The following is a 13,256-nucleotide window of genomic DNA, read 5'->3' on the forward strand; positions in this document are numbered from 1 at the left end:
CCTGTGTAACACATATGCGCGTTCCAGAAAGTTTCTAGTCAATGTTCACAGCGGGAACGGCGAAAGTTCCCGCATTCTTCGATCGTTCAGAGCTCGTTGGAGCATCGGATTGGATCGGGTATGCTCGCGCGAAAAGTATTGGGCGACGCGGGAAAAGTATTTTCCATTCGGAGGGATCTACGTATGGGTGAATGATCTGCTGCGGGAGGATGTTAGAAAAATTCACGCTCGAGATCGGTGCAGCCGAGGATGGAATTTTGTTGACATCGTGCGAAGTTTCTGCAGCGAGAGCGGTTTCATCTCGGGAAGGCGGCAGAAAACCACTTCACTTCTTCCCGCTACAGAGAAACGCTTGGTTGAATTCCGGACAGACGCTAATCTTCTTGGATAATAGAAGTGGCTGAGAAGTAAGACTCAGCTCACGGCCACATAAACGTCGTCCACGCAAAACGGCCACGGACCGAAGTGGGAGAAACGGCTAATATATTCCAATGAATCAGGTGGAACCAGCTCTTCCAATTACGAACAGCGCTATTCCGACATTGACGAACGAGCAGAGCTGAGCCAGAGGAAACTTTAATCAACTAGCCGGTAACATCTGTCTCAGTGTCGAACCCACTCGACGTCACCTTCACAGAATCGGTGCGTCGATTTCGGAAGCAAGTTTGACAGGCATGAACTCGGAAAACAATCGTTCAGCCTCTGTAGAGCGAAGAATACATGTTTGAGAGAAATCAGGTTCTCCTGTTTAGCTCACGGCTCCATTGGAAATCGTACGCCACAGGGTAGAGAAGACTTCCCAAGGGCTGTTGATGCCGAATTCACCACGTCTTACCCATAGAAAGTCTTACACCCCGGGGATGTCTGCTTCGGAAATACCATGCGATTCGCAGACAAGTGTTTGGGTACTTACCTCGAAATTTTCAGTTCCGCACGACACTACACAATCGGATGAACACGGAACTCGTAGTTGCACTCAAATGTAAAGAGACCGTCCGTCGTCCACAGGAGGGGTGCGGCCATATTGTGAGTCATTCTACGAGAGAAAAAGACGACACAACAGGCGCATGCGCTCTTGACGTTTACTTTGTTGGACAGCGGAAGAGGCGGGAAAATTCGAAAACGCAGAGGGTAGTCTTGGAGCACGGTGTTCGGTGTCTTATTCGCTTGCGGAGGAAGACAGGACGGTATCAGTACCGGTCCTTTGGGCGATAATAAAAATTACAGCGCGGAAATGCCAAACATGGGGTATGGGGAGAGGCGCTCCCTCGGTGCTCTTCCGCATCCCCAGAACGCGCTGTCCAGAATGAGGAACTCACAGTCAACCGATGAGAGAAAAGGTTGGAGACCTTCCATTATGGAGAGTACAGCAGTTTTTTGACGAGCTTAGATTCTACAGTCCAAAGGGAGGCGCGGAGCCCTCGAGATCAGTTCGAATACATGATAATCAAATCGGTCCTCTTTAAAATCGGGAATTGCTGAGAATGCGGGTAAGGTACCAAACTGTTCATATGTATGTAGTTTTGAAACCGCATCGTGTCGTCCAGGAACGTATAGATGGAGCAGTGTGGAGACGAGGAAAACCCGCTATCGGAAGCAGCCTCCGCGGTGTTTTTCTTCTGCATAGAAATCGACCCAGATGACGACATGGAGAATATTTATTATTTTCCACAAAGGAAACGTTCCTTCAACATCACGTGGAGCCCATGAATTTCCCACACTCCTTGTTCGGCGAAGCCGTTGGATTCAATGACAGTTAGTCACAGGTATCGTTCAGAAAGTTGGCGAACGCCTGCGGCGAGCGTACGCATTCCGGGTGAAAGTCAGCGCACTCTGCAGTCCAGAACTAGAGTGGCAGATCCGAAGGATTCGCAATGGATGTTGACGGGCCACCTTCACGAAAGCTCCCGCGAGGAGAGCTGATGATTCTGGTTATGTGCATTCCCCAGAATTCCGTCCGAAAAAGATTGAATCATTTCTCTTATCACAACTGACCAATAGAAAGGTTAGAGATTCTCATCCTGACAGAATATATCGACGTCGAGTCGAGATCTCCACCGCACCAGCCACAAGCGGAACTCGCAAGGCACTCATATCTGACAGCGATCCTGCCTGGTTCGCGGGAAAACTCCCGAAAGCATATATATCATATGTCACGAGCCGTTTCCTCTTCTCGGGAGGAAGAGAGCGCAACACGTTTCTAGAGTTCGACGCTTGGAACCTGATAAGTAGCTCATTCCGTCGGACCGTATGGTCTTCGCTCCATTCTCCCTCATAGAGGCTCATTGGTCGTCGCTTCATGGCCCCCCCGTCCGTCGATTGAGGTTGCGTACTTGTCTCTCTTTCCTCGCCCGAAGCACCACGTCTTCGAGGGTTTCTGCGGCCTCGAATTTGCCTTGCTTGCGATATATGGCGCCGAGGTTTTCCAAAGTCGCCGCCACGATCGCGTTGTCTACGGTCTCCTTGTAGCGGGGATCGATTGCGATTCCATCCGTATCTTTGTCGAGTTCTCTTCTTTCGGCCAACTCCCATATGGGTTTGTTCTCGGAATCGGTTGGGCCAAAGCATCGTTCATGGGCCCTCGTCAATACCTGCAAAGTGTGCAAACGGTCAGCTCTGCATGCGGTAGGCGTCTTCGAATTCTGAATGCTCGAGTATTCGACTCCCCGGGCGTGAAAGCAAGGAAAGTACGACAGGTTGGGAGAGGAATGAATGCGTCATGTCTTCCTCGACTTTTCGGCAACCTTCCCCCTTTGTTCATGGAGCTGATTATTTTCTGCTCCCTAATTCTAGTAAATGGGAAGACGACACTTCGGATCCAGATCTGCATCAGAGTGAATGCTAGCAAGAAGGACGCCACGAACCAAAATAGCCAGGTTTATTGTAGTTCTGAATCAAATTGCCATCAACAAGCGCTAGGTAAAAAACTGAGAAAAATGAGAAGCTTATCTACCACTCGGAAAAAAAATCCCGTATGCGCGACGGGGCGTCCGCTGTACAACTATGGGTTTTGTGCAGGCATCTTTGGGTAAATGGAACGACTTGTACCCCATAAATCCAAAATTAAACAGTTTCAGACTTAAGCTGATCACAGACCAAGAATCCAAAAACCGATGCTCGGGCGGAGTATCAACCTCCGAGATCGAACCCTATTCCACTCCCTCCACCCACTCAGAATTGCACTACCTATTTCACCTGACGGCAGACGAGGAGACGTTGCTCGTCCCTGAAGTGCTAACCTCTTTGTAAAGGATTTCGGCCTCTTTGTATTTTCTTTGCTTGAGGTAGGCGGACGCCAGGGAGTTTTTCGTCTTCGCCACATTCGGATCATCAGGTCCGAGCGCCTTCTCGTAGATTTGGAGAGCTCTCAGGTAATATCTGTCGAGGCGTTCATAGAATTACTCCCAATATCGTGATTTGAGATCGACCTGTGCTCTATGGAGACATCCGTCACTCGTCCGCTATACTCACTGTTCGACTTCATCGTATTTCGATTGGTTTTGACAAAGGAAAGCCAGATTGTTGTACTGCTTCGCGACGTCGGGATGATCACTGCCCAGAACTCGTTCTCGGATCTGGAGCGCTCTCTTGCAAAGAGGTTCGGCCTCACGGTATTTGCCCCGTTTACCGTAGAGAACAGCGAGGTTGTTCAGCGTCGCGGCCACGGCGGGATGATTCTCTCCGAGCGTCTTCTCTCGAATTTCTAGAGCTTCGTTCAAAAGATCAGCGGCATCCCTGAACTTGTTCTGATCCCGATAGACAAGGGCGAGGATGTTCAACATCGTGGCAACGTCCGGATGGTTCGCACCTGAGGTTTTCTTCAGATCTTCCAACGCCTGCTTGCAGAGCGGAACCGCAACTTCATACCTGGAGGAAAAAGACGAACTTCATCAGGGTCCCCAGCCGCGACGAGCTCGACCTTCGCGATACCGACCTGCCCTGAGACGCATATTGGATGACAAGATTGTGCAGCGTTTTCAAACGTGTCGGAATTTCGTTGCCCGAGATCTGCTGTTGGGATTGCTGGTGGTCCTGCAAGCCCGGTCAGGTGAGCCCTATGAAAAATCAGCGGAAATATTTGACGATGAGACAACTGGATGAGGACTTTCACGAACCTGGCTGTTGTCGTCTTCGGGGAAACCGAGATCAGCGTCTGAAACGCTCTTCGACAGGCCTTCAACAGGAGTCGATTCTCCTTCTCCCGCATTCGCGCTTCCGTCAGTCGCGCCAGTCGATTCTCGACCTTTCGAAGGACTCATCGTATCACAATCGCCCGAGTCGCTATCATACTTCTTCAGGGAATTCATGAATTCCAGATGTTTCTTCTCTTCTTCCAACTGCGCGACGACTTGCTCCGAGCTCCTGAGCTTCTGCTGAGTGTTTGCGAGTTCGTCTCTGAGCCAGGCGTTCTCCTGACACAGCCGCCGGACCTGCGTCCTCAACTTCTGTTTTTCAGCTTCGACCTGGAGACGGTATCATTCAGTCGCATCGGGACATCTCGTATTTCTGAGCTCGGAACTCGCGCCAGGAACTGGGAAACCAGTGGTCTCCTCTCTCTCCATACCTGCTGTATATGGGCGGCGAGGGCCATGATGACCTGTGCCTCACCGAGGCCGAGCTCCAAAGATTCCAGTTTCCGTCGGAGGAACGTAGCCTAAGGAAGATTTGACCAAATCGAAGTCTTATCAAAAATGGAAACTCCCCATTCCTATCTCTGATGATGAATAATCGTCGATTTACGCATCATATACCCTTGGCTGGACTCCCTCGCGTTCGCAGCCTACGGGGGGAGGGAGGTCAATCTATCCGACTTACTTTCTCATCAACAACCGAGTTGTTTGCATCCTGAACTGAGGAAAGGCCGTCGAGTATGGAGTTATGCTCATTTTTGAGCTGTTCAAGACCCTGGAGGGAAGAAGATCGATCAGCCTCGTCCGGACTCCCTCTTTCGATTCACACACCGGCTCAGCCGCTCACTCGCCACCAGATACTGTCATCATGTGGACGTAATACCGGGCTCACCTGGATGACGGTCTTCGTATTCGCAATAATCTCGTCCTGATTCATGGCAATCATGATGTCGATGCCTAAGAAAATCCAGAGGCGGTTTTCGCGCACGTTCACGTAGACAGCATTCACGAACAGATTCGTAGTTTTTCCACGTCCCGTCCAGCAATGATCACAGCTTGCTAACCATGGCACACGACTGCCCAGGTACGGCTAAAAGCGGAGACATTATTTGGTTGGGGCAATTTACAGTTTATTGCGTTTTTATCGATTGAATAAAAGATGGTCTGAAGGGCATCTCCGGGACGAATCGATTCCAACATATTGTGGTCCAACTCATACGGAAGGGGGGGAGAGGTCGTCGCCCGAGATTCGATAATCTCTTGAGCAGACTAGTATGATTTCCAGTTCAAAATCGGAGTCAGCAGGATACAGATGAACGTCAGTGACGATCGCGGACAATTTCCGCCATAACGACAAAAATCTGTTTTGAAAACAGCAGCTCTGGGATTCTCCAGAATCCGCTTCGCAGCTAGGCTCCGTCGACTTTCGGCCGAACGGCAGTCTTCACGGGAATGAAACCTCGATCGTGAGGTTAAATCAGCTGTAGCTGACGGCCATCGGGAAAACGTTCTCGCGCACGCCCCAAGGACTCAATTCGATGCTTGAGGGCCCTGACTCAGGATGGCTCAAGAGATAGAATTTTCCCGACTCCCTTTTGGCAGAAACTGTCGAAGGGGCGAAGCCACGAACGCCGGAGTTGCCCAGTCAAGCAGACCGTAACATCTGTGACTCAATCAGACGTCCGCGAAACCTTCTCGATTATCTCGACGCGCCAACGAATATAAGATCCTGTGGCAGAATATCTCAGCGCTTCTCTGAGATGTTTGCCTATCCTATAGAGTACTGCTGGAGAGCAGTCTGATCGTCGAAGGAAGTATAGGATAGCGTAAATTGGACTTCACACCTGAAGGATCCATCACGCCCTATTCCCTAAGATTTTCGCGGCGGGGAACTGTCTGCCAAAGAAATTCGAGTTCGTACCTCACTAAGGTGTCGGATGCTCAGTATAAGGTTCCCGCTCCAACACGAAAGCACGCCATACGATCAAAAGTAGATAGAGTTACACCTGTCCCACAAATGCTAAACTTCGGAAAGTTGAAAGCTCGAAGCCCAGCGGCGGCTCCTTTCCGCTGGATTGTCGGCGGCACACTCTTTGGAAGACATGCTGAGCCTCCGCCGCTGCTGGCAGTCACTGGAGGCGCGCGAATTTGAATTCATGAGCCTAGAGGAGCCCAAACGTTCGTCGGCGAGCACACTCGACTTCCCTCAGAGGTGGCTGTGGGGAAATCGTCCTAGGAACCCACTCGAACAGCCTTCGTAGGGCGCGCTCGGGTCTCACCGAGCTTCAGGGAGATCATGAAGCACTCCGTGCCGCGTTCCTGGAAACCCCCGAAAAGGATACATTCAGAGCCCCCTCTCGCCCTCATGAATCTGTCTGTCTAAAGGCGGGGAAGGACTCCAAGATTCCGAAAAGCAACACCAGCAGGACTCAACTCGCATACATCCAAGCCTACGCTCATCAGCGCGCTCGAGGAAGATTTTTTTCAATCAGAATCTGAGCTCTAGACTCTCTCGGCAGTGTGCCGGCAAGAGTCACATCTACCTGTCCCTGACGAACCGGAGCTACTGGCAAGGCGCATCTCAGTGAAGGGGCAACGTCTGAGGCCTAGCGATTCGATGCTACGTTTCATCCCGGTGGAGGTCTCGATGTCTGAGGGCGAAATCGGGAGAATGCAGAGATTCGGACGATTAGAGAAAGGGTTTGGATGCTGTATTCTCTCGCGAAGTCGGGACTTTTTTGTTCCTGATGCAAGGCCGCCAGGAAAATAAGTCCCACGTTCAACTCGTTTAACGGTTTTCCGGAGTGGAGGACATAGAGCTCCAGAAAATATTATTGGTCCGCTGCAAAGCCGAGTTCTGAGCTCACAATGAGAGAGATAACAAACGATTGTCTCGTGTTTATTAAGAAGAGGGAACAAATTCGAAAGTGGTCAAGAGCGTTTCCGTTGCCTCCCGTGAACCAAATCCGCCGCGGAGACCGCTCAGCGAGCGCAACAATGAACTCATCACCGGACTTCCGGGTTGGCGACGGAGACACCCACGGATTGATAAGACTCTCCCTTGTACCTATATTGCGAATCACGAATGTCTCTGTATATCCTCGACAGGTGAAAGAAGTCTAGGAGGCGATTCCTCAGACGCGGAGGTCGATCGCGGGTAAGGTCCTCACTTTTGCAGCAAAATATCTCGCGGAGTCGGAAGCGACGGTAAGGACTCGTTTTTTCTCTCGGAAGCGACTCGACCTGAGCACGTTGAAAAGCACCGTATCGCCGCGCGGGATTAACGCCCGCGAGCGTCGCACTACCGGGTTCCAAATGAGCTTATATATAAAAAATAAAGAATCGGAATGCAACATCGCTCAGTTGGAGCTGTTCACCAGATTCTGGTAGTACGTCGACAGAACTTTCCACGCGCTCGGAGCCATGAAGCCCTGGAACGATGATTCGAGGAGTCAATCGAGAAGTTGTGTCTGATGAGTTGGTGATCATACCGATCACTAATCAAGTACCGGAAGGACGGCTTGGATCTGGATCTTGTGTGGTGTTCTAAGTTATAATTCGATGCCTACCTGGGGCGGTTCCTGATTTGATCTCGCCAGACTACGCATCTTGGTCCCCGAGATGAATTCGAAATCTTCCTTCCGGGCAGGGTCGAAAAGACTCATTTTCTTCTCTTTCTTGTCATAAGCGGCCACCTGTTGGAATATCGAATGCTTCATGAAGTCTGTCGAATCACTTCTGAAGGCCATGGAATCCGGAAGGAAACGACCGGGACAGACAGATCAGTTTGTTTTATCATTTCGAACCTTGAACGGGATAATTTCTAAACCACGGAGCCCGGGTGCCATCGTGAGGACTTTGCTACCGTGAGTCGGTTCATACAAATCCTTCTTCGTTTCAGGGTGGGGCATTCCTGCTGGATCTCGACCTGGGAAAACTTCCGGTGTCAGAACCCAGCCGAAAATCGGGAGGAAGATCGAAATGTGAAAGATGACTCCCGAAACACCCACCAACAATGTAGAAATTCGCTCCGCAGACCATGCGAGCTTTTGCGTGCCATTGGACTTCTCGCGGTCCGGCGTAGTGCATTGGCGACGGGAAAATCGCTAGAACTGTCAGCTCTGGGTCAAGAACCCCTTCTTGGAGAACGCATTTGTGTTGTTGGATTCGAACAGCCAGAGGGACATCATCGTCTTTGGTCCAACCACCAAGCGGGTGCAGCAGGAGCACCGGACGCTTATAGCCGCGTTCTTGTAGTTTCTTCCGGGTATCCTGCCATAGAACATGAATCTCAGTTGCCGGTCTCAAACCATCAGTAGATCGCTCGATGTCCCCGCTCCGACGAGCGTAGGTCGTGAGTATATGCCGCATCGTCGACTAACCTGCATGAGCAGAGCGTGTCCGTTGTGCACTGGGTTCCTCAATTGGAACGCGAAGACCGCATCACTGCCCATTTTCGAGAACTGGGCCTTCAATTCCTGAACGACGAAAAATGGACAGATCACTGTGAGATTCTGGTCGAAAGCACTCTCGACCGCAGCGATGAAGACCGAGATCAAGGAAATTGAGAGAAGATCGAGTAACTCCGAATTCCCTATGACCTCGGGTCGGCAAGTTCCGCGCATACCTTGGGAGTTTTTCTGTATTCATCAAGGCCGTCGTGCCAGCGTATCCTTTCGAGAACCTCGAGATCACATCCACAGAGCCAATCGCCGCTCTCCATAATCATCTGGAGCGCGGATCAAGCGATGACGGGTTGAAGAACTCGCCGTGCGTAATGATGATACGGAGAAGCGAATGCCTCCAATCCAAGTCCAGACCTTACCTTTATGTACGGATGACCAGGGTGAGTGATTTCGAAAGTAGCGCCGCATCTGTTCTCTTTTCTGTGTTCGTAGAACTCGGGATTTCTCGCGATAGCCAGCGCTTTCCCCTGCGAGGGAATAACATCGGATTTGAAACGTGTGGGGCAACGAACGTCTAGTAACACTGTCTGGTCGCTTGAATGCGGTTTCGCAGCCCGTTCCCGGCCCTTACCTTGTATCTGAGCGTGAATGCCTTCTGGTCCACGAGTCGTTCCTTGTCTTCTGTAGCGAGGGGCAACACAATTGGCAGTGATTGATTCGTGAAACCCTCTGAAATTCCAGAGTATTATTGAAGAAGAACATGATAGACATTGGCATCAGAATATGCCCGCGATAGTGACTGTATGGACGACATATTCTTGGTCATGAGCGACATATAGGCGTTCATTCGTGGCCGTGCTTCACCTTTGAATAACACGTTGAATTGGAGACATTGGAGATATTCACTCTCCCGCATGAAACCCTTGAGAGGTGTGGCCCATCCTTCGCTTAGCACCTGTAGCCACTGGGTATCGAGCTTGGTGATCTGCAGGGTGAAGGTGCATTACACTCCGTATCTTCACCGCCATTCGCGGGTTCAATTAGGTTCGGGGGAAGAACATATATGTACGTAGGGGTTGAATCATTTGATCAGGTCGAAGCAGCGACTCTGGAGCTTACTTCCACAGCGGGCAGGGATTCAGCTTCATTCTTGGCGGCTTCCAACTTCTCAGGAGCGACGAAGAGCTCATCCACAGCATCGCCCACGGTCTCGGGAAGGATTTTCTGAGATACCACTTGGTATTAGTTGATTTATCGATAGGGGCTCAACTTCCCGAGCTTCCCATCAGAGACGGCATTCCACACACGAATTCGATCACTTACCCTTTCTCGGAGCAAGGTGACGACTCGGTGGACACTTTCTCTCTCGGTTTCTAGATCGGTCCTGACCTCGAGCTCTGGATTCAGAGGCGACTCATAGGGCTGATCAATACCGGTGAAACCTTTGATCTGGCCAGCGCGAGCCTGGAACGGTGTGGGGATTACAATTTGAGGTCAACAAATCGGACCCTCGAGTCCATACATTGCTCGAGGCAGTTGCCGCGAAAGGATATCTCACCTTTTTATAGAGACCTTTTACATCTCGACCTTCGCAGACGTCCAGAGGCGTGTTGACGAAGACTTCAAAGAACTTCAAGCCGTCTCGCTCGTGAATTTCTCGTGCCAGTTGCCGGTCCTGCAACAAGGAGACTGAGAATTATTCCGGTCGCCCTCAATCGGAAAACTGGATTCCGGAAGTTCAGCCGAGACCGACTCCGACCCCCAGTCAGGGTCGAGGCCGCACGAGTTGACAGCGAAAGAGAGCAGGGACATCAATATAGCTTTATTCTCTTTGGCATAGAGAATTACGGAATCACCTTTGCGAATGGCGAAATGAAGCTCGTGATACACACGACGCCGCTGTCCGCGAAGAGTTTGGCAACTTCGGCAACACGTCTGGAACCGAACGAGAAATCAGTATTTCGATAGGCGGCCATAGCTTGAAGGGGTCCCTCGGCTCCGATGTTTTCCCGCGTCCGGGAGCGAGACTTGCTCAGACTCGGTGCATCCATGAATCCTCACTCTGTGCTCGGGACGCGACTCATCGGGAATTACCTGATGTTCTCTTGACGGTCTTCTTCACTGAAGCCGAGGTTTTTGTTCAATCCGTGACGTATGTTATCTCCGTCTAGTGTATAACTCGGGATGCCCTGCTGGTTCAGGAATTCCTCGAGACCGAAGCTTAGCGTCGTCTTGCCAGCCCCAGATAGACCTGAAACGAATGTATTCCAACTGACCTGCTGTCTCAAAGTCGCGGATAACACTCTTTTATTACTGAACTCACCCGTGAACCATATCGTGCATCCTCGGAAGCCTCCCCTTTGCCCGAGGATCTTAGCACGACTGTCGCGACTGATCTTATTCTGCTGATAGGTTACATTTGTAGCCTTTTGACCCTGGAAACATGATGAGCGAATTGGTCAGATGCAGCTGATCATCAACGACATCTTGTTCGCCTGCTCGCTACCAGTCCTCGTTGAACAAAGGAATTCGTCGGAAAGGTATTCCCGCCACGCCGCCTGACATCATGCGCCGAGATTCTCGGGGTTCTCCGACTAAAGAAAAGTCCTCTAAAGGTGACCGACGAGTGTCGGGTGGAGTTTTGATTGGTGATATTCGCCGTCTACCGCATGACTAGGCTCAATAAACGAAATTACACGATGAAGAATGCAATTTCAGAAGGCGAAACCCGAGGCGTGACCCCGCGACAGATCATGGTGGAGGAGGGAGGGAGTTCCCCAATTATATCGAACGTACAAGGAACATGAGTATGAGATCTCGGCGCTCGAAGGACCGGGAGCGGCAGGGACGATGCGGCTCTCGTCCAGATCAAGGCGGCCAGCGAAATGAATACGGCGCTTCCATATAATTTATACACCTGTCATGCGTGAAAATATGGTACGCGAGCGATAGCCGTCCAGAGCCTGGTCCTTCCGGAAGATGCCAGAAACGACTCTCACCAGCGATCAGCGTAGAGCCTTAAGGGATTGAATCTCAGAATACGTCCTCTTCCCCTTGACAAATTACTCGATGCGTCAACGACCGTCTCATGACATAGTTTTCCTTCCGTTCTAATCTCGGCCGCGAGAAATAAGAATCTCTCTTGGAACGAGCCTGTTCACGGCACAGCCGCGTTTTTTTCGATCTCAAGCATCATCTTTCACGGAACTAATTTCTGTTCATCAGCACATATTCCACGTAGTGAGGAGATGGTCTAATCTGAATCCTCGCGGAGCGGTGGAGCGCCTCGGCAGTCCTAGATGCTGAACGCAGCATACGATACGCAGAGTGATTTCGGTATCCACCTAATCTGATGAGGTTGAACAGGTTCACCCAGATTGTATCGAGATGCCGCTTGTGCGAGAAATGCCTGAGAATCCTCGATGAGTCTGCTGTGCCCCGAATCGAGGGGGACAGCGCGCGCCATGTTTGGATTTGACTCCGAGCGCTCCGATGGACAGGTAGAACTATTGGATCGATGCGAGGCGGAATTAATATCGCCCCTCATAAAAGGACGCGCGTAACAGGAGTCATATCTCGATTGCTCGTATAAGTGGACGATCAAGGCTGATTCGCACGGCGTCCTGGTTGGACGTCACGGTCCATATGTTATCCGGATAATTGATGAAAATGGCGGCGCCTGCCAACATCACTGGAGCCAACATTACGCGACTCCCGCTACTTCGTGAAGACTTTTCCGGAATCTAGCCAAGTTCCGGGGGCACTCCGGAAATTCCTCGCAAATTAGAGTGGTCGAATCATAACACTTTACGAGACTGGTCCCGAATAAGCATTGAAGTAACCCAAAGAATAATTGTCCGAGCTTCCAAAATTTTTGGGAATATGCGGGGCTATCGTATCGCGAGAATGAATATTTCCAGCGGATTCAAAGCCCTCCAATGGTCACATATTCCCAGCGCATTCGAAGGGGGAAATGGATGGCTAGCTCTATACACATGGCCGGGACTTTGCTCCTTTCGCACCACTCCGGTAGCGAAGTCGCCGCGCTGTCGCGACTGACAGCTACTCTCGATCGCCATCATTTCCACCGGGTGGTATCCAGTGTCCATCGAGGTCCGCTCGAACGTTCGAATCGGAGCACTATCGCCCCTCCGGGAATTTATGGCAGAAAGAGAGTTGCCTCACTCTGCCGGTAAGATAAATCTTCAACTAGAACTCACCGGTTCTGGTTTCGGTATTCTGGAAGCCATCCAGCCAATCTGAAGATCCGATCAAGCACGCTCTCAGCTCACCGACGGCATACGGATGCCTCATGCAAAAAGTTTCGTGTGTTCCACTGTGGCTACGAGCATCAGCTGATTAAGAGGGTGAGAGTTGTTCATCAAAAAGGCGAGAGAGCTCTTTTGGGAGAGGCTAACGGAACACGAGGTCGCTGCCCGCCGCGACCATCCAAGGCTGGACTTCCGGCAGCATGTAAGCAGCAAAGGGCGCAGCACCCGCACTCTGGAAGTGGAAGGAAGATCCTCCGACTGGATCAGACCTTGAGCACCCAGCTAGTGCGGAATTTGACGAGGCTGTGATTCGGTCAATCGTCCGCGGAAGATAGTACTGGATCTCGCGATCTGACCGCCGGCGCGCACCAACTCTCCTCTTTAGACTAAGTGAGACACGTCGATGAGCGGAGCCTCGCTCATTCGATCGGTTTCATCTAGGGCGACAT

The 13,256-nt window shown here is 51.1% G+C and overlaps 2 protein-coding genes across 2 annotated transcripts; both read right to left on the minus strand.

The window, feature by feature from the left end:
• Window positions 1-1,690: 1,690 nt before the first annotated feature.
• Window positions 1,691-6,164, minus strand: LOC100905581 (kinesin light chain). Its single transcript, XM_018639736.1, has 9 exons — window positions 6,052-6,164; window positions 5,023-5,220; window positions 4,816-4,905; window positions 4,565-4,654; window positions 4,116-4,463; window positions 3,935-4,032; window positions 3,472-3,867; window positions 3,240-3,378; window positions 1,691-2,591 (listed from the first exon to the last, which is right to left on the minus strand). Exons 2-9 carry the CDS (start codon window positions 5,074-5,076, stop codon window positions 2,298-2,300), a joined length of 1,509 nt encoding a protein of 502 aa, XP_018495252.1. The 5' UTR covers window positions 5,077-5,220; window positions 6,052-6,164; the 3' UTR covers window positions 1,691-2,297.
• An 849-nt stretch (window positions 6,165-7,013) lies between these two features.
• Window positions 7,014-12,866, minus strand: Papss (3'-phosphoadenosine 5'-phosphosulfate synthase). The gene is made up of 16 exons (XM_029111616.1): window positions 12,757-12,866; window positions 10,860-10,971; window positions 10,631-10,787; window positions 10,393-10,471; window positions 10,095-10,211; window positions 9,860-10,000; window positions 9,656-9,760; window positions 9,401-9,521; window positions 9,168-9,265; window positions 8,956-9,063; window positions 8,758-8,859; window positions 8,513-8,608; window positions 8,141-8,402; window positions 7,937-8,058; window positions 7,700-7,825; window positions 7,014-7,561 (listed from the first exon to the last, which is right to left on the minus strand). Exons 1-16 carry the CDS (start codon window positions 12,784-12,786, stop codon window positions 7,490-7,492), a joined length of 1,848 nt encoding a protein of 615 aa, XP_028967449.1. The 5' UTR covers window positions 12,787-12,866; the 3' UTR covers window positions 7,014-7,489.
• Window positions 12,867-13,256: the final 390 nt, after the last annotated feature.

Source organism: Galendromus occidentalis, unplaced genomic scaffold, assembly GCF_000255335.2.
Source record: "Galendromus occidentalis unplaced genomic scaffold, Mocc_1.1 scf7180000077452, whole genome shotgun sequence".
NCBI lineage: Eukaryota > Metazoa > Arthropoda > Arachnida > Mesostigmata > Phytoseiidae > Galendromus > Galendromus occidentalis.

Excerpts from the sequence above, each read along its gene's own strand:
- Papss (XM_029111616.1), bottom strand. The coding sequence starts at position 12,786 with ATGGCTTCCAGAATACCGAAACCAGAACCG. Across the intron at positions 10,001-10,094 it reads TAAAAGGTCTCTATAAAAAG|GCTCGCGCTGGCCAGATCAA; the intron begins GTGAGATATCCT and ends ACACCGTTCCAG. Across the intron at positions 9,266-9,400 it reads ATTCAACGTGTTATTCAAAG|AGGGTTTCACGAATCAATCA; the intron begins GTGAAGCACGGC and ends CTGGAATTTCAG.
- LOC100905581 (XM_018639736.1), bottom strand. The coding sequence starts at position 5,076 with ATGATTGCCATGAATCAGGACGAGATTATTGCGAATACGAAGACCGTC. Across the intron at positions 3,868-3,934 it reads CAATATGCGTCTCAGGGCAG|GTATGAAGTTGCGGTTCCGC; the intron begins GTCGGTATCGCG and ends TTTTTCCTCCAG. Across the intron at positions 3,379-3,471 it reads AAATACGATGAAGTCGAACA|ATATTACCTGAGAGCTCTCC; the intron begins GTGAGTATAGCG and ends ACGCCTCGACAG.